At 41.0% G+C, this 19903-nt stretch overlaps 1 protein-coding gene across 5 annotated transcripts; it reads right to left on the bottom strand.

Moving 5' to 3' along the window:
- Window positions 1-678: 678 nt before the first annotated feature.
- LOC121296300 (mitochondrial Rho GTPase 1) lies at window positions 679-19625 on the bottom strand. 5 transcript variants are annotated; one of them, XM_041221686.1, is made up of 21 exons: window positions 19250-19625; window positions 17590-17648; window positions 15638-15719; window positions 15445-15488; window positions 15296-15349; window positions 15037-15089; window positions 14536-14644; window positions 14262-14363; window positions 13895-13993; window positions 13255-13363; window positions 12580-12700; window positions 12268-12352; window positions 11936-12081; window positions 11456-11556; window positions 10995-11125; window positions 10593-10676; window positions 10370-10492; window positions 10036-10238; window positions 8522-8644; window positions 4078-4224; window positions 679-2033 (listed from the first exon to the last, which is right to left on the bottom strand). In XM_041221686.1, exons 1-21 carry the CDS (start codon window positions 19284-19286, stop codon window positions 1916-1918), a joined length of 2130 nt encoding a protein of 709 aa, XP_041077620.1. In that variant the 5' UTR covers window positions 19287-19625; the 3' UTR covers window positions 679-1915. The 5 variants fall into 5 exon arrangements, with proteins under 5 accessions (XP_041077620.1, XP_041077621.1, XP_041077622.1 ...); XM_041221687.1 differs by having other exon boundaries at window positions 13255-13330; XM_041221688.1 differs by lacking the exon at window positions 4078-4224 and having other exon boundaries at window positions 19250-19624.
- Window positions 19626-19903: the final 278 nt, after the last annotated feature.

The raw sequence follows: 19903 nt of genomic DNA, 5'->3' as shown, positions 1-19903 counted from the left end.
GTATTTAAAATACTTTATCTGCTCAAACCACATTCATGGGAGCTGGTTAGACAACAAGTGTGATTCGGTGCTTTGCTGCACTTTGATTGAAGAACAGCAATGTCTAAACTTACAGTACTGAGGGGCTAAAGGTGCCTTGCTTTTGGTTCCCAGGCCAATAAATGAAGAGTCAGGTTGTTCTACATTGCAAAAACGACTCTTCCAGACAACAAGCCTCTCGCTGTACCCAAGGATTTCAACAACATCTCTACATAGAGCGTCCTTTCTACTGTGCTTCGTGATGCAAAGAGCAAGTTATTCGAAGTTCTGTCCGCTAGGAAAGAAACCCGGGCTTCTCAAAGCAGTTCCGGGCACTATCAAAGTCATATGCATTTCATATTATTAAACAAAATACATGATAAAACTCAATATTTCAGCAACTACTCCCAAAACTGCAACTACATAACAGGAGGGAAAGGTAAAAAAAACAAACAAAAAAAAAAAAAAAAACGAATACGTAATTTGAAGCTGCTTGATTTTTATTAAGCGGGGCAGGTAGTCCTGGAAAAACACCAGTGGGATGCGTTTCATTTAGATGAAAAGGGTCGTGGTATTGGTAACTTTTCCATTTACACCACTGAAAGAGAACCGACGCTCCCACGTGCATGTGCCTTTTAATAAATAAGACATCAGACAGTGTACAGCACACAGTTATTTATTGTAAATGTTGGAAAAGTCAGAAATGAAAAAAAGTCTAAAAGGGCAAGTTATGGCATGGTAGTAACAAAAAAACAAAACACAACAAAAAGGGTCTAACTCTCCGATTCCTCTGATATAAAAGCAGAGAACACCTGGTGCATCATGCAGCACATCCCAAGCTACAAAATACTAACTGCGCCAGGTTTAGAGCACAGAGTGCAAGCTTGCAGCGGTGACAGCGTTAGGAGGGGAATGGGGTGCTCAAAGCGAAAAGGAGGGCCTGTAGTGCACTGCATGAACGATTTAAACCAGGGCTGCAGGACAGGTGCTCTCCTAACAACACGGCTACATGATCTGCCAACCAGAGACACAACTTCATCCCTCCTGGATTACTGCTGTCAAAATGAAGTTATATAATTCAAAAAGGAACTCCTTTATTGCGTATACATGAGCATAGGTGTATACACGACCTCGGAGTCCAGTGAGCTTCCAGCATGATTTCCGATGGCGAGTGTTAGCAGAAAGATAAAGAACTCAAAGGGTTAAAAAAGAGGGGAAAAAAAAAAAAAAGACTCCTTGAGCTTTATCTGCATACCGAACATGCTGTACAAACTAAAAGAAAAAACGAATAAATAATAATAATACATTCGATGCTGAGGCGAAACCAAAAAAGTTCTGACTTCAACATAAAAACGCAGATGGCTTTGACGAGTCAATTCTACCACGGCAGCTCAGAATGTGACCTCTGCAACTGTGTTAGTTTGCTGGGGAGTCTTTTCACACGCATGCCTGTATATGTACATTATCTACATCGTCCCTTCTGAGCATTGGAGCATCGGCAGTCCTGTATAGCATTGCACTGCGACGCTCGTCCACTCCTATTTAAACTGCCTAATACTGTGAATGCACGCTCTCATTTAAAAACACTACAGGCAGTTTATTCTATCTGTTCTCTTAATTTTGGGGGGCAGGGGTAGAAGAAAAACAAAAAAAACTGCAGTCATTATCATTGAAAATCGGCAAGACAGTAGTCAGGTCACAAACAAAATAGCAAGTTGATGAGAAACAGTTGCATATATAAATAAAAAAAAACAGTGACATTATTATTATTAATAATAACAACAACAATTAAAATAATAATAACGGATCTTTGCAGACTCTGAAGCACTCTCACGTATATCTATAAAAGTTTGAGTTGCTTTGCGATGATGATGTTGTTGCCTGCTTTCCTTTAGGATCACCGCTGCTTCAGAAGCGCTCTGTACATGGCGAATCCCAGGACAGCGAACATGGTGGCTCCCACACTGGCCCGCAGCCAGAACGTAGAGCTCTTCAGATCTGCTTGCATCACATGTCTGAGGGGAAAGGAAGGGTGGGACATGAGACTCGTGGTTAGACCTGCCACAACACAAGCCAAGGACATTTCCAAGCACGTAGGCATAAAGAGCAGACTGGGTAGTCTTGGCAGGTAGAAGATTTTCAGAATGTGGTCAAAAATAAAAATGTTTGACCCAAATGTCTGTATGAAAAATACGCTGCAGTGCTGCACGAAGTGATTATACGCTTCACAGGCGAGGGTCACTGCTGTTGATCAGGCTAAATTTACCATTTAGAGTGAAGAAAAAGCTGCTTGGGTTTGTGTGGATCACTGCTCTCCTCCACAGAGAAGAAGAAAAGCAGCGATCATCGCAAACCCAAGCAGCTGTTTCTTCACTCGTTTCACTTGGAATGCAGTATTAGCCCAGTCAACACCAATGACCCTCACCTGTGGAGAGCTTATCCAAATAACCGTTTTGTGCAGCACTAAAATCCAATGCCTTTCCACAAGACATCTGGCAAGTAAACTCACTGAGCTATTTGAATGATTTTAACAGTACCACTTATGAATGAAAAAATATATATATATATATATATATATATATATATATAAAACAGTGTGTAGGACATTGTGTTAAGTTGTAAAGGACTATGACAAAGTGGAGTTAGAGGTTTTGAAGTTAAACTATTGCAGTACAGTTCAGGGTCAGTTTAAAACAAAGTCCCAGAGACTACTTGCATACAAATCATCAGGGAATTCTGTAAAAGCAGTGATAAGAGAACAATCATTCAGTACGTTTTTTTTTTTGCAAACATAAAACTAATGCATCGTTACAGCAAACATATTAACTTTAGTTTGTGTAGTTAACAAAAAAGTTTACTAAACTGATACAGTATTCCCTTGGCTGACATTGAAACACTGACATTACTAACGATGAATATGAAAATGATATCACAGAAACAAAAGCAAAACACAGGCTGGAAACAGAAAAGAGGAAGCTCACGATGTTGACAACAAGCAAACACATGAACACTGGCAGCTCTAGCATGAACACAGACACCATGCAAGGGAGCCCTGGGCAGCAGCAGAGCCTGACATAACCCTATGGTATCTACAGTAGAGGTGTTCACAGTAAGAGCATGCTCAGTTAAAGTAAAAAAAAATGAGTGAACAGTATGACAGCTTAGCAGGAAGATGAACAGTACCACCTGGACTGCAACTCAAGCCTGAACGAGCGCTGAAAAGGGTGCATGTTCAATTCCTCTTCAAAGCATAAGGATCTTAACAGAAGGAGATCACTTAAGGAACAGAGTCAACTCACACAGGGTCTACCCACATCCCACAACCACTATGATATTGATAACAACTATGTACAGGTACTCTAGATTCTACAGTACAGAGCAAGGGGTTTGAGCAGTGCATAGACAGCATGAGGACGGGGGTACTGATTTAAGAGTGGAAAAATATTCATTTAGAGAATACAGGGAAATGTTAACGGATAAAGATAAAACATGGAAGATTTTGAAAGCATGTTCTATATTGAGAAATATAGTACAATAATGCATGTGTCAACCTTTATAACGGTTAGGGCAAAGGCCATACAGTTTTATTTGGGACTTTGGTCTGGGGACAAAAATTAACAAAAGAAAAAAAAACAGCCAATTCTCTATAAGGTTTAGGTAGTAAAGAAACGAGACGCAGGAGGTGGGGATCCCTGACTTTAAAGGACTAATACACGTTTACCTTAACAAATAAAAAGAAAGAAAATAAAGACATGCATACTGCTGGGCAGGAAAGAAGACTCCTGTTGCACAGCAGAATGATCCACTCCGGGTTTTACAATGAGCTACAAATCAGCCACTGCATTTAGACATGAAGTATGAGATTAAGACCACAGTAAAACCTTGAGTCTCAAACTGGTGCGCATTCAGGGAGTCTAAATTCCAATGCCTAATACTTGGGGCACACACTCTTCCAGGGACTTTGGAGCAAACCTCATTTAAAAACCAGGTTAACTGCGGTCCGTCGTCTAGTTAAAGAGCTCATGGAGAGAGCCTGCAGCAACTCCCTTTTATTTTTACCTGTCTTCGGTCTTTAAACGGGCGTCTCGAGACGACTCCATGAAGATGGAATCTTCTACATAGCTGACAGCGTGCACCTGTTGCCCGAGACTGCTCTCCTCGTCAGCCAACAGCATAGCCCCAAATTCATCTACATCGGGGCTCAACCTTGTATACACATGCACACAGTATGCAGTTCAAAACAGGACTCAAACAGCACCACAGTCATACACCACATTGACTCAACTGCATTATTATTCATTTCATTTTGAGGGACGCAGCGTTTTACAAAACGAGGCGTCTATCAAAATATTGAGTCGGAAACGCAAGGAACGGTCTTAAATCTTTTTTTTTTTTTTTTTTAATAAATGCATCTCAATCTTCTAAAACTTGTGAAAAGACAGTACCTAGAATCGTTTTTTTAGGTAAGAAATAAGCACGGCTCATTTGGGAACCGAGTCCCGATCAATGTGGCGTATGAACGCAGTGAATCAGCTGCTGTTCTGGTGCATTTCCAAGTGTGCTCTGGTACTTCTTCCTTCAGGTATCTGAGACCGGGGAGTTAGTGCCACACGCTACACAGGCCACTGTGTTAACTGAGCATGCTCAAACAGAACTACAGATTCGTTCTTCAGAAATCACAAATCAGTCGTGTTGTTATTCCTAGAGATGGGTCTACAGCATGATTAGCTGCAGTGACAATGCTTTTATTTATGGTTTTAGTAGGCTTTATAAAAAAAAAAAAAAAAAAAAAAAAAAAAAACACAGAACTAGTGACCTATTCCAAACACTTATTATGAATCCCAAACATTTCTGCACTGGGAGTGAGCTGAAGGCATACAAATGCAGCATTTCTCCAAGATATACATATTTCTACAGGTATGGAAGTAGACTCCTGCTGCATAGCAGTTCCATCCATTCCAGGTTTTAATACGAGCTTGATTAGCCGCAGTGTATAGGTGACAAGCTCAGGTGTGCCTTACTGAAATTCGCAGTAAAACCAGGAATGGATCAAACTGCTGTGCAGCGGGATTTTTATTTCCATCCCTGTTTTTATCCCAAATTCTCTTTCGTGTTGCAGGGATGACCACTTTGGGAGTTTATAATCCTAAATGGGGTACACAAGGAAAACTTCAGGTCTCTTTAGATCTCAATTTGCCTTTCTGACATGACCCAAGAGTTAAAGGGTCTTCCATCATTTGGACCATCGATTGGCAAGGTGCTCACAAAGAGCAGCTTAAGGAACACGTACCATCCGATCCTTTTCACCAATACAGCAGAAAGGCAACACAAAGGGTTAAATCAAGTCAAGGAGCTCATATCTCACGGCCCTGGCCTTTTACATTTTGCCCTCAAATTCTGGGATCAAAAAAATCTCCCTTGAAGTCCTCAAAAAAAAAAAAAAAGATGCAATCGCATATATAAAAATACAAAAAAAACCCCGAAAAATCCAGGATTTAAAACGCATTTAGTAAAAAACCTAAATGCTCGCTTACGCGCTTTCTCAAAATAAACTGTAATGCTTCGAACCCTACAAGCTGGCCGCCTCTGCCTCCTGTTTTAATTCCTTCTACTCGACCATGTGCAAGCCACTGTCATGCCTCTGAACTCTCCCTATCGAAACAGCCCAGTTCACATGGGTGTCTCTTTAATCACACCCAGCCTCGTTATTTTAACACTGGATGGTTTGAAACTTTATAAAGCTTTATAAAATAACCCCCACGCAGTTCTCAAAGTAAAACGCTGCTTGCTGTGCACGCATGACAGAAAAAAAAAAAACAATGCTTTTAAAATTAGAATGCACATTGAAACATGGAGACACACACACACACACACACACAGGGCTGATGGTTAGAAGGAAAACAGTCAAAATAAGTTTAGTTAATAAGATGCAATAACAAAAGAAAAAGTGCCAGCCAGACAGATGAAAATGAACACCTATGGAAAAGAACAAAATTAGAATAAAAAAAACATTACAGAGCATGAAAGAATAATGAGGGATTCAACACAAGATGATCTGAAAGAGGATCCTTAAAAGTATTGAGAAGAGTTTTTCTTGAAAAGGTTCAGCGCAGTTCAAGCCAACAACCGCATCGTACCAATGCATTCGCATCGGCTAGCAGGGTTACAAAATAACTTCATTTGGAGCGCCACAAAGTAGCTTTAGCTGCGACAGGGAACCAGAGTAACTGGAAAAAACAGTATTGTTTGCAGGCACTCCCAATTTGAATTGGGTGGACGCTATATACAGTCTATACAACAATTTAAAAAGGATTAAATAGTCCCTCCAGGATTCCGTGATTACAGGGAAAAAAAAAAATCACGGAATTCTCACCTGCGGAATTTTCAATTTTTTGCAAAACAACCCGAAAAACTCAAACATTTGCTCCTCACTATCACTGGAGTGCATACACACTATTGTATAGTGGGAAGTGTGGTGGGGTAATACAACCTTATTCTGCTAGGCAAATGTTATTATTACTAATGTGATTAAATATTAGTCATGTTTTGACCATAACTGTATTTAACAAATTTTAAGAATTGTTATGTTTTATGTATATTTGAAAAACTGGCATCCTAGTCAGTGCTGTAAGAGTTTAAAAAGTGAACTCTTGCTTTTTTTTCTATCTTTGATTTCCATAAAATACAGCAAACATGTTTGTTGTTTTTTTCATATTTTAGTAATGCGGTTTAATAAAATGAATTTAACTGTGAATTACTTTTTATTTATTTATACTCATTAACCCTGTTTTTCATTAAAGTCACTGCTGCAGAATTTATACAGAAAACACTCTTTTCTCATTGCAGGTTTTAGGAAATGTTACAGCGGATCTCTGTGGGGACCGATTAAATCCATACAGTTATAAACCATACAGTTTCCCTACTGGATTTCACTCCCCTAATGAAGGTGCATGAGGATGGCTCTCATTGTAGCCACCCTGCTAGGTGGAGTTCTAACAGCAAAGACTCCCATTTGCAACTCTGTGGTGTTGCACCTTTATATACTTTCCAAAGTTTAAAACAAAAACGCACTGGCGAATAATCAAAGTGATAAGGAGGCACTAATTTAATGAACTGTTTTGTGGCACCGCAAAAGTCCTGCTGTATCTGACAGTACTGTCCACAGTCCTGGGTGAAGGCTTGAACTTACTCATGTCTGAATGATGTTTGAGATCAACTGGGGTAAGACATTTTCTTCATACATTTTTACACATTCAGAAACTTCATAGAAGAAATTCATGCATTCTCTGAATCCAGGCTAAGTCTGTGCAAAGAGTTTGTGCCAAGCACGTCTTGGGAAATCAACATGATGTGCAACACAAACCTTAAAGTGTTGCATTTTCTTTCTTTTTTTGACCACGGCTGTTAATCAATACCATCCTAAGCAAGCGTTTGTCGAGCGCTCCCTCCGTCCATTACAAACCAGGGCCGACTGTACAACAAGCAGACTGCTGGAGCCACATTTAGGCTGAACAATTAGGAGCGTATACATGAAGTTTTCTATGAGGTTTCCAACTTTCTGAAAACAGTTTCTCTGCCCTGACAAATATAACCAGCTGTGTTCTTTTTTTAAATATATAAATCCAACTTCATATTTCAAAAATGTAATTGTAGCCGGTTATATTTTTGTTTTCTACAGCCTTCATGTCTCTTGAAATGCAGAGTTACACATTGCATATCCACATTTCGTTTTTGCTGTTTTTAAAAACAAAAGTTTAAAACTGCAATGAAGATAACCATTGTTTTGTGGCATGTGTTTTTGGAGTAAGAAGGGCCAGAAATAAGACTCCCATTGCATAGCAGTTTCACCCATTCCAGGTTTTACTAGAAGCTTGATTAGCCACAGTGTGTAGGTAACAAGCTCAGTCTTATTAAACTCATAGTAAAACCAGGAATGAACTGCTATGCAATGGGCGTCTTTATTTCCATTCCTGAGTTAGCACTAAATAACATTGCACGCAGTTATTTGGTTAATAAATAAAAACACACACGATTAAAATGTAATCATAGGGATAATTCCTATTTGGAATGATTAGTACATTCCTATTGCCACTGGAGGGCAAGAACTCTTTTCCAGGGTGCACTGTTCAGCGTGGGAGGCGGGGAGGGACTGTAATAAGAGTCAGTGAGCTGAAGCCCAAAGTTATTTAGGAACAGTGTTTGTGTTTTACCTTCTACAAGAATATGTGTACTGTGTGATTAAGCCAAACGCAACCCCCCCCCAACCCCCCCCCCAAAAGGAAATCGCATTCCTAAAGTCCGTTATAATCACACCCCGCCCCAACCTGTCAGGTCTGCAAGCACCGTCCCAGAGCAGTGGATATTGTGTGTAGAACTGCAGTGTTAAAGAGAATAAACAAATCAAATACACAGTTTGCTACCTATGGCAAGAACAAGTAAACTGCTTTCAGGGTTAATATAAAAGGCAGCCCCTTGGAATCTCATGAAATAAAGTTTTAAAGACCTGTTGAGAACGGCAGTGTAGAGTTTGGTCTTTACAGAATGCAGCAAGTCTGAGTTGAGGAAGTTGTGACAGATGCAGAAGGTGCACCTGTTGCAGGTGCACATGCAGCGTAGGCTGGCGTGGCTGCGGAGACACACAGAAGAGGAGGAGGTGAGAGCTTACCCACAGGAGCAGGGCTCTCGCTCGGGACACTAGCGCTGTGCAGCACGAGCAGAGAACACATGAACACACAAGAAGATAAAAGAACAAAACAAGGAAGCTGCCAGCACGGCAAGCGTCAGTCTGCCAATCACTTTCACAAGGCTGTACTGATCAGACCTGACTGTACGAAATACAACTGCTACAGTGAGTGTGCACATTTTATATATAGTGGCAGGGCAAATCCATGCCTGGAAAAAAAGTGTTGGTGGTGGCAGGGATAGGGTTAATTTCTGCCCCTAACAGGTGCAATTAATTATTGGTTCTAATTAGTTTATTTAATTGCTGTCGCCTGCCTGGGATTAACAGGTAGGTATATAAACTGGCTAAAATATTTGTTCAATGCAGTCTGTGAGAAGAGGCTTGTAAACTGTGTGTACACAAGTGCTTTGACTGGTAAAAAGCTTAGTACTCTGAGGGGAGTCTTTCACATATCTGTATATCAACATCATTCATTCAACTAACCTACTCATATCGCTAGCTCTGTCTTTCTAAGATGACTGCCAGCTGTCATACTGCAAACGCTTTGCTGTTTCCCTGTCTCCTAGCTCGTCTTCATGCAAGCAGTTTCAACTAGACGCACAGAGAAGGCGCATCAAACAGAAGGAAAGACATTTCATCAGGCTGGGGGTGGAGTTGTTCTTATTAAAGATCGTTGTGAAATACTGTCAAGCCGACTTGCTGTCAGCTTCCAACACCTGATGACGTGTGAACCTGAAGTACATTAGTCTGTAACTGGGTATTACAGTAGCTGTCTATTTCTGCTGCACCCCATGGTGCCATATTAGGCAAGCCGATATTCAGCTGATCAACTTCACCCAATGTGTCAAAGGCACTTGTATAGGCAGAGGGGTCATCGGCTGTTCACACCATTGTTTTATTCCCAAACGGAAAATTAAACTTCATATTGTACAGCATATGTATGAAATTATTTTGGTGTTTATCCAAACGCTAAACATTCTGCATGTACAACATTTTCAGAAATACTGTAATTCAGATACAGCAAACTAGATCTAGAATTCTGCTGTCTAAATAGTTCTGAATTTATATATATATATATATAATTAAGTAAATCGTATTACCAAGTTAATAGCTTAGAAAATGAACATGCAATTACTTTCATTACATGACACCCCAGCTAAATATTACTGCAGTAAAATGTCTTTCTTCTGTTGAAAAAAAAAAAAAAAATACATAATAATTAAAAAAAATAAAATAAATCCACACATTAGCTGGATGTTGGGTCTGGACATGTACGGCATGCTGGATCATGAGGACACACGTGCAGCCCGGGACCGCGCTGCTCTGGCACTTACGGGTACATTGCCATGGTGGTCAGTTTGATGTAGATGTCTTTGCTTGGGACATCCACAGTGTTGCAGGTGAAGGGCTGGGGAGGAGGCATTTTGTGTTTCCTGCAGAAGTCCAAGGGGGAGGGGCTGCAGTCCTGCTTCACCTCATGCAGATCGGACTTGGCAGCGACGATCATGCACGGAGTCTTGCTGTTCATGAAGTGTTGCTGTGTAGGAACATGCCAGGATCAGTGACCTGCAGCTGGCTGAGGAACTGTGCCTTACTGACAACATGCATGTGATGACAATACATTCAATATTTATATAATTTAATAACACACACAAACACATGCCGTACCTTGAATATCCTTGCGCAAAATTCAAATGAACTGGGGTTGCTGGAGTCATACACCAAACAGACAACATCGCAGGAAATCTCAGAATCGGAAAGAAATTCTGAATCTGTGAGCAGTTCATGTAACTGAAAAGAGAGAACTAATTATAGACAGCTGTTTTCGTTGGATTTTTTAAGGTACAACAATTCCAGGGTCTCCACTTACTTCCTTATTCTCTGAACTCACCAGTAAGTATTTCTCCTGGCCATACACATAGGTGGTGCTGATTGCGTAGAAGGATTTGTGATCCTCTCTGATCTGCCTCTGTCTCTGCAAGCAAAGAGAAACAGAACCACCTGTTTATTACAGTACCTTTCTACAAAAGTGGAGGTTATTGCCATCATAAAAACAACAAGGACTTCATTCAGGCATTGCCAGGGTGAACCCAGGTGACCCTACTTTCAGTAAGCTGTCGGAAGATGCAGCCTCTACTGAACTTGCAGAAATCCTGTCCATGCTAAAACGTGTTTAACAGGGGTCGGTCCAATCGTGATTCACGCAGGCGGGTGTTAAGGTTACAGCAGAGCTCTTGGGTAAAGGGAACGCTGAATCCCACGCAAGCGGAAGACGAGCGCCAGTATTTCTTACCATCAGGTTGCGCCCCAGGAAGGCTTGCAGTAAGGCACTCTTCCCACAGCCTTTCATCCCGATGACGTTACACCTGAAAACGTTCCTTTGAGTCTGCTTCTTCTGGAGGTCAATCTTCTTGTCTCTCGTCACTGCAGGTACAGAGCAGATACACAGTCAATTACCCTGAGATGTGTAGCAGGAAAAGCAACACATGGGCCAGCAGAGACAGGACAAGCAGGTAACAAGCTGCTTCTAAACCCTAGTGTTCAGGAACAGTCATGGAGACATATGGAAGACGCATGATAGCCTCATATGAGGATGCCAAAAATATATTAATGATGTGTCCAAACCATTTTTTCTAAAGCTATTTTCGAGGCTTCATGCATGAAAGTATTAAGAAGTATTGTGTGGTGCTTCACGCATCTTTTGCAAAGCTGGCAGGTTATGATGCCAGTCCCTCACGTTGTAACCGGTCTCACCAGTAACAGCCGCAGTCTGCGACACCTGCTCTGATATAATGGAGTACCCCAGGTAGCCCATGTACTCCAGGCAGCGCTGCACATCTAGATACGTTGTTAACCTAAAGAGGCAAAGACAAACAAACAGCGACGCATGTCAGTGTGGGAAGACCCATCAGGGCAGATAAACTCAGGATGAACTCTCAACCCTGCTATTATAAATCAGGAGAGTTAAAACAGCAGCTGCTATGGCATCGCTGGCAGGAGTGACTGGATTAAAAAAATAACAGTAGTTAGAGTTTAGTAGGCACTTTCATGTTAAACCCCAATTTTTATACTCTAATAACTTTAAGCCCGTTCAATGGATTTGCACGGAATATTGCATGCGTGGTCTCGTGGGCTAGATCTCTTGACGTGGCCAATTTCGTACCACTGGGATGTCCCGATTCCGAGGTAAGCTGCATGAAGGTTAACTCTTTCCCTGAGTAAACAGGTACTCACGTCCACTGAGACAGGTATCCCTGGTAGGTGATCCAGCCTCTGTCATTGGTGCAGACTGTGTTATGGACATCTGGACCCCAGGGCATATAGGGAAAGACTTTGAATAGATCCTTGAGTTCATCGGGGGACAAACCACAGTCCCTGTCCTAAAGGAACACCACACACACACACAAAAAAAGACCTCTACATAAGCTTGAAAATAATTAATTTTATTTTAATAGATAAATGATATTGCAGTAATATTTATAATTCAGCTGCTTTTACTGAACAAAAAATAATAAAATATGGTTGCTCTTTATTTTAATTTAAAATCCATTATTAAACAAACTTACCAAATCATGTTTGTCGAAAACACTCTGAAGGAAGAGATATGCATTGTGGTTTAACTCTGTTGTACAATCTGGGGGGATTTTTAACCTGCAATAAATGAACCATGAGATTATTTTAAAAAGTTTGCATTCTTCCCTAAAAACCAAGCACAACTACCGTAAATAGGAAAGCACAGTCTTGCAATCCATCCTTGTTACTTTGGATAAATCATCCAGAATAATAATAACCAGACTGCACCGTGCACCCGTCGTTGCGCACCCCTGCCGCTGTGCACTGGTAAACTAGGTGAACTGCTGCTTTCTGGAGATACTCACAGAGGGAACAGGTAGTCCTGAGTGAGCTCCAGATCATCACCGTATCCAAATCGACGCAGCACTGTCCACGTGGTCTCGTGCCGCCCTCGCTGGATAAACAGCGTGTGGAGAAACAGAAAGCCTGCACACACAGCCACGGAGAGGAACTCACAGTGCAGCTTTGCATCATATTAAACACACATATTCAAGTACAGTACTATGCCAAGCATACGGAAAACTTGGAAATCTGGTCAGAATTGTTAGAAAACAATCTAAATCAGCAACCCTACGTTAAATAGGTCAAAGATGTATAACTGGCATTTATAAATCAACTTGCCTAACTACAATTAATTAATTAAACAGCTCTTCTGTCAACATTATAAAAAAAAAATTTAAATCTGTCTCTAGCGTTTTTTGCATTCGCTGTTTAGGTAATCTTCCTCCACCAGGGCAGCTTGGCAAAACTGATTTCACTGAATTCCGCCAGTCCACGATACTAACTGGGTCTGACAGAGTCTCAATTCAAATTGGGCTGTACTCAGGCTGCTGCCAATGGAAACAAACGGGAGCGATTTCAAGTCGCTTTGATGAAGCCACAGTGCCAGATGCAAACACAGCACTAGAAGTCCCGAATGCCATAACCTGACAATCCGGCGTCCGTCCAAATCACACAAAAGCACCCGAATCAGCACTTACCTTTCAGTGTCAGTCCATTATCAAACACCCCATCACTCACGTTCTTCCGGACCACGTTCTTCACATCCTCCAAGGCCTGAGGAGCCAGGGGGGTGTTAAAGCATGTCCTCTGAAACACATGGTGTTGAGAACAAGAGTAGGACAAACCTGCTGCCAGGCGTAACGGAGAAGAACGGGAAGATCGATAACCAGAAGCCGTCAATGCCCTTTAAGTTACTGTTCTTTCTTAAAGGAAGTTAAATGGTTAACTATAAGACTATACATAACTAGACTATCCGTGTTCTATACAAGTTCTGGATCAATTATTTCTGTGCATCTTTTTTCAAAGTTTTATAAAATCCTTTACCCTTATAAAAGTTTTCCTCAGTATTTGTGCAGTTTTCCCATGGTTATATTAAGCATTTAATATAGTTTATCCTGGTTTGCCATGGTTACCAATATGATTTGCCATACCTCACTATTCTTTACAATGCTTTACCATGATTTAAATTACACTTTGCTATGCCTTCACTATGGTAAACTTTTACAAGGCTGGTTCTCATGCCAAGGCACTAATTCATTGCAAGCTTCAGCCAGCCTGTGGAAGCACTTCAGACAAAAGCCTCCTGTTGGACGGCACCCATACAAGTCTGCTGCTAACCTGAAAGAAGTTGAGTTCGGCATCGTTAAGAATCCCGTCATTGTCCTGGTCTGTAATCTTGAAGATGCGGGTCAGGGCTTTAATGCAAGCAGGCTTCATCTGAAAGAAGCATTAGACAGTGTGAAAATAAAGCACTGACACAAAAACACAGCTACCAAACAAGAGGGAGCTACACACGCGACACAGGGAGGCCCCGCACCAGTAACCTAGCCTGGATTTATTATGGGTTCAATTAACCACAGAGAGCCCGATTTCCTCCCAGAGATTAACAAAAGGCTTCTGCATTTCTGCAAGGCAACACACCAAGGCAAGTCTGCCTCTTTCAAACCAAGACAAGTCTGCCTCTTTCAAACCAAGACAGGCCTACCTCTTTTTCCTCGGGGCAGTACAGGGGGCCCGTAGGATGCAGAACAGCCTTCTGTGCGTAATAGAACAGCTCAGAGATATTCTTCAAGTTTTTTGCTGAACACTAAGGACAAAAAAACCCCACAAAAAACAGCAGTAAATGACTGTTGCGAATCATCCCTACCATATCAATATAGTTATTATTTATGAATCGTGCAAAAGCTTTTTAGGTATAAATCTAGCATTTGTTTCTGCTACATTTGTTATATTTGTAATAAAATCGTACACTAACACACCTCAACACAAGTCTCGATCTCAGTGTACTGGTTCATAATGGGAAGGATGGTTTCCATGCTGCTGTGCTCCACCAGGTCTGACTTGTTCCCAACCAATATCAGAGGCACTCTGTTTCAGAACAAACCATAAAACGAACAGTAATACAAGTAAAACAAATCAGCCTCAGCAGGAGATGCATTAAATACTGCTGCAATATCATCTTCATACTGATATTTCTAATCTTGGCAGGCAACACGTAGCGGTGTAGTTATGGCTAGGTACTGTATGGGTTCAAGGCAGCATGATTCACAGACACACACTGGACTGTCTCACCCACTACCCTTGACACTTGCTTACAGCCAAGTAAGTATGAGGCTCAGAAAGTAAGGTAGACAAGTCCTGAGTGCTTTACAGCTAACTTTTAACAAGCAACTAAAAACCTTTTAAAAATGTTTGATATTACTTCTGTACTACTATATAAATGAGCAAAAGATGATCACAGCACGTGCAAGCTTTAGTACCTGCTATCCTTGTCTGTTCTATCATTGATTAAAGGAATCCACTGACTAGTGACCTGGAAGGAGGAAACTGGGTTTTAATCTTTGCACAGTAAAACTGTTCCTCAGAGTGAAACTAGATCCAGATTTTTTTACAAAATACATTTAAAAAGAAAAACCTTGTATTACATTTTTGAAACTGCAACAAATGCTTACTATGGCGTGCAGGTTTGCATATAGGAAGTTTAATAAACAAATGATCTTTTCGCCAGTATAATCATACCTTCTCAATGGAATTTTTATTGTTGACTGCATACACTATGCATATAACATTGGCCTAAAAGAGAAAAGGAAAGATATTAGTTGACCACAAGTGCAAGAAAGTGCAGTAAGGATTTAAAACCATAACTAGTGCACGTGTGTAAAAGTCACCTTTGATATTTCCTGATAAAGCTGTTCGTCTGTTTGTTCTGCTTCTATAAAAAAAGAAAGGCGAGAAGAGACATGTTTTACAACACAAGGCTTGCATACTGCTGATCCTCATTCTAAGAAGATGAAACACCTAAACAGTCAAACTGGCGCAATCTGACAGTAATGTGACAATACATGACGAATGATCTGTTACCTGAATAGTCAACTATATGAGTAGGGACCCTTTCTGGAGTGACATCAGCAGGGATTGTGATCTCTTCAGCCCGGGGAGGGACCTTAAATAAATACAAATGTGCTTAACTTAAGCTATCTACCATTTAGAATTGTTCCTGCCACAGTCTTACAACAAGCACAAACAATGATACATGGTCACGGTAAGGCTACATGTGTAATGAATCTATAATCCAAGACATGAGCACCCAATGCCTTAATATTTCCAAAGCGTGCTATTTTTAACTCCTTTTCATATCAACTCCTGTCTGCTACCATACACTTCAACATCGTTTCTCTAAAATTTGCATTTTCATGCATTTTTTTCAATCTGCTTTCTGACCTACAAATGGAGATTGATTTCACAAAGCAGTGTTGGAAATACGATGACTCACTTTGCATAGCATTAGAGGCTCAGGTGTGCCTAATGAAGCTCACAATGAAACCTAGACAGCTCAAAATGTCCAGCAATGAGAGCATAATTTCCATCTCTACGAAGTAATATCATATTTTTAATAGTGTTGGGACAAATATCAGAATATTCAAAACAAATATTTTTGACATGTATTCCAATACAAAAATCATATGTTTGTATTCGCTACAAATGACAAAAACACCTTGCACTTATTTACAGCCTCACCAGAATTTCAGCAACAGTTTCAAAAAATGAAAAATGAAAAAGATCTCTATCTATCTATCTATCTATCTATCTATCTATCTATCTATCTATATATATATATATATATATATATATATATATATATATAACAGGCTCAACACAGCAGCTCTTGCGTCTCTGTTTAAAGGTTTTAGACAGCAAAAAGTACACAAATCAGATTATGCGCGCGCACACACACAGTGATCTCTATGGAAAGCCATCTGGGACAAAAACGCATTGTGCTGCTTTAGAACAAACCACAATCTCATGGGACAGAAAAAAGGCAAGCATGTCATTCTGAAATGACTCGCTTAAACAGTGCCCAACTTCCTGAAAATGTTGTGTAGTCATTTTTATATATATATATATATATATATATATATATATATATATATATATATACACACAGTTGTGACTTTGCTATGTGGAATGTAATAAAGAGAACCAAAAGGGCAAGTTTTTTTTCCCCTTCACTTTACAATGCCATTTCTATGTTTGTTTTATCTGATGAGTTTAAAGTTCATTTCAGTTTTGGTTTGCTTGTTCAGCTACAAAAAGCCACAAGTATACCTTGTGCTATAATTTCATGAAAACGTATCCATGACTGCCGTTTACCATGAAGAAACGGCAATGGCAAGGAACGAAAAATACGTTTTTAAAAAATGAAATGCGTTGTCATCTTTGCACACTATTTATTTTGGCACTAAACAAAACAATGTTTACCTTGAACTGCTATTTGCTTTGTAGTTAATCCACCGGGGTAAAGCAAGTCTTACACGACCTATTCTTTACTCCTGGCATATTCTTCTATTTTAATGTGTTATATAGTGTAAGGTCTTGCTGTAGAACAAAGGCACACACACGGGCCACGCCCCCTGCCACTATGCAGTCTCTGCCTGCGTTCAGAGCAATATAATGGCTTTTTGAAAAACGAACTAATATCCGAACGAATATTTAAATTATGTTCGTCCCAGCACTAACTTTTTATGCAAATTAATACCCCTGCAGCCCATGACAGATTGTGTGCAACGAGATCTGGTGTCTGGAGAGTCCATGTTAAACAAGTTCTGGTGGTCTCAGCTGAGTTTCAAGCAGACACAGGTGTCCAAATTACAAAACCACAATCCCAGTCAGTGGCCTGGCCCAGTGTGAGCACCCCACTCCCTGCATGGACAGTATGTAGTTTAGGTGTATTGATGGGGAGGTTTGCAGAATCTTACATTGCTGCTGCTGCCCCTTTAAATACCTTATCAGAGCTGTCAGTGATACACACTTACCTCGTCTGGGAACTCCTCGCTGACCAGCGACATAATCAACGAGGTCTTACCAACTCTGGCTGTAAAACAAAAGCGGAAAATCATTGATGTAAATATGGAGCTCAAATTAAATACACAATCGTGAATCCAAAAAAAACCCCACTGTTTTGGGTTGGTTTGGTTTGTTTTCCTCCCAACAAAAGCAGTCCAGTAGCCACTTCTGCCATCTAGCGACTTGGATTCAGAATGGCACAATTTTACTTGGAAATTTAGACAAAACCAGAACCCCCCACCGTCCCTTCCCTTCCCCTTTGAAAATGGCTAATCTGCCCCCAGCCCTGGATTTTTAGAAAGAACGGTTGTGTTTTTTCTCCCCCCACCAACCCCTAAATGAAATACCCCAGAGTCTCTCTGCTTCAATGTGGAGCACTTCAGCAGCTGAATATGTAGGCCACTGAGCACCTCGGCCAAAATATACAAATTAAAAATAGTATAACTGCACAAACAGACGTAGGATCACGGCAACTGAGGCAGTGCAGCTGAACCCTGACAATGAGCCCACACCGCTCTCTGGTTCTGACAATGAGCCCACACCGCTCTCTAGTTCTGACAATGAGCCCACACCGTCTCTGGTTCTGACAATAAGCCTACATCGCTCTCTGGTTCTGATTTTAATGCTAAGGTACACTGTATCTCAACCGGCTACAACAACATTGCTTTGCAACAATGAACAGATAAAAAAAAAGGCATTTTAAAAAACTATGCATAGTGTATTGGACATAATGACCATTACATGTGTCAAACTGAAAGTACCAAAACACACACAAAAAAGGTGACAGCCTTGAAGCCCTTTGTTTCAGCTTGAGCAGAATACACATGACAATAATGTCATTCATGTCAAAATAGCCTGGAAGTTTTTCTCGTCTTAACAGTTGCTGCAGCAGAGACAAAAAGGACGATGCAAGCTTTGCGAGATACAGCGTGCAAAGTCGAAGAGCATATAAACCGTACTTAATGTTCACAGCTGCCTACAGCTTTACAAAGCGCTGCGCATATCCTTGACAATCCAAGTACTAAATCTCATTCAAGTCTGGAGCTGAGCAAGGTCGCTTACACTGTCCATTAAACAGGATCCTCCCTGTGTGTTTATGTAATGAATCTGTAGCTTGTGCTGCCAGCTCCAGCCTCGCAAATACCGCAAAGTCAAAACTACATGAGCAACACACACAAACACAGCCTACAATGCAACTCACACAAGCAGTGAGCGCTATCACTCCAGTGTGTGATTTCTCATTGGCTCGGTACGATCTTAATGCAGTCTCCACTATATACTCACATGCGCTAGTCATGTATTCTCTAAATGCTATAGTTATTACACTAGTCGTGTAACTGTCAGTCAGCGAGCCTAATAAATAATAAAACAATAAACATATATGACTGTATTCCGTTTTGTTATGTAACTGTTATGACTATACCGTCATTCAACGCTTATTTTTACGCGAGGAAACCATTACAGTAAGCAAAGCGCAGGTCAAAACTGATATATGAAAAAAAAAAGTGTTTCTGCATTGAAAAGGCAAACACACAGTGTGGACTTTTAAAACCCAGCGTCCACTGCACCGTGCATGTTGTATGCAGCGGCTTGCGGGAGTACAGCAGGACCTTGCAAACGCCAACTCACGTTCTCCTACAAGCAGTATCCTCACGTCTTTCCGCATGGTTTGCGTGTGCTGGGGTGCTCGGTTTTAGTCTCCAGTCTCCGCAGAGACAGCCAGGGAACAGTCCTGGCGCTGAGGTGCAGTTGCCCGGGCCTGGCCGCCGCTGTGACCCAGCCCGCTTCAGTGTGGAGGACAAAACGGACAGGCGGCTTGTGGACCGGTGCCGGGACTCCACCGCGGGACTCGCACACACTTCAGACGGAGCCTGCGTTACTGTAAGCTGCCAACAGGCTCTGTGGACATTTTCATTAAGAGTAATTATTTTGATGACATTGTGCGGTGGATTCTCTTCCAACCCACACCTGCTTCCGCTGACCTCCGCCACCGCACGGCTACGGCAACTGTGTAGGGACAGAAAGCGCTGTGAAGAGAACGGCGCACACGCACGCAAGCGGACTGCAATGCTGTTAGGCTCAGTGCATTGAAAAATAACTGACCTCTTTGAAGTCTCTAAGGTGCATACACTCTGTCCTAGCTGCAAAAACCCAGCAGTCATTCCCTGATGTGTGTCTAATATTTAACACGTGTTCATTATTATTATTATCATTATTATTATTATTATTATTATTATTATTACAGCGGTGTAGTGTTGTTCTGGGAACATACTTTTGCATTTT

The sequence above is a fragment of the Polyodon spathula genome, chromosome 21 (genome assembly GCF_017654505.1).
Source record: "Polyodon spathula isolate WHYD16114869_AA chromosome 21, ASM1765450v1, whole genome shotgun sequence".
NCBI lineage: Eukaryota > Metazoa > Chordata > Actinopteri > Acipenseriformes > Polyodontidae > Polyodon > Polyodon spathula.
Note: the sequence above shows the minus strand (reverse complement) of the source record. Positions and strands in the feature narration are given on the sequence as shown.

Coding starts and splice junctions, on each gene's coding strand:
- LOC121296300 (XM_041221686.1), bottom strand. CDS start 19,286: ATGCGGAAAGACGTGAGGATACTGCTTGTAGGAGAAC. Junction 10,239..10,369: donor TTTGCGCAAGGATATTCAAG/GTACGGCATGTG, acceptor GTTCCTACACAG/CAACACTTCATGAACAGCAA. Junction 2,034..4,077: donor CGTTTAAAGACCGAAGACAG/GTAAAAATAAAA, acceptor CTTTCCCCTCAG/ACATGTGATGCAAGCAGATC.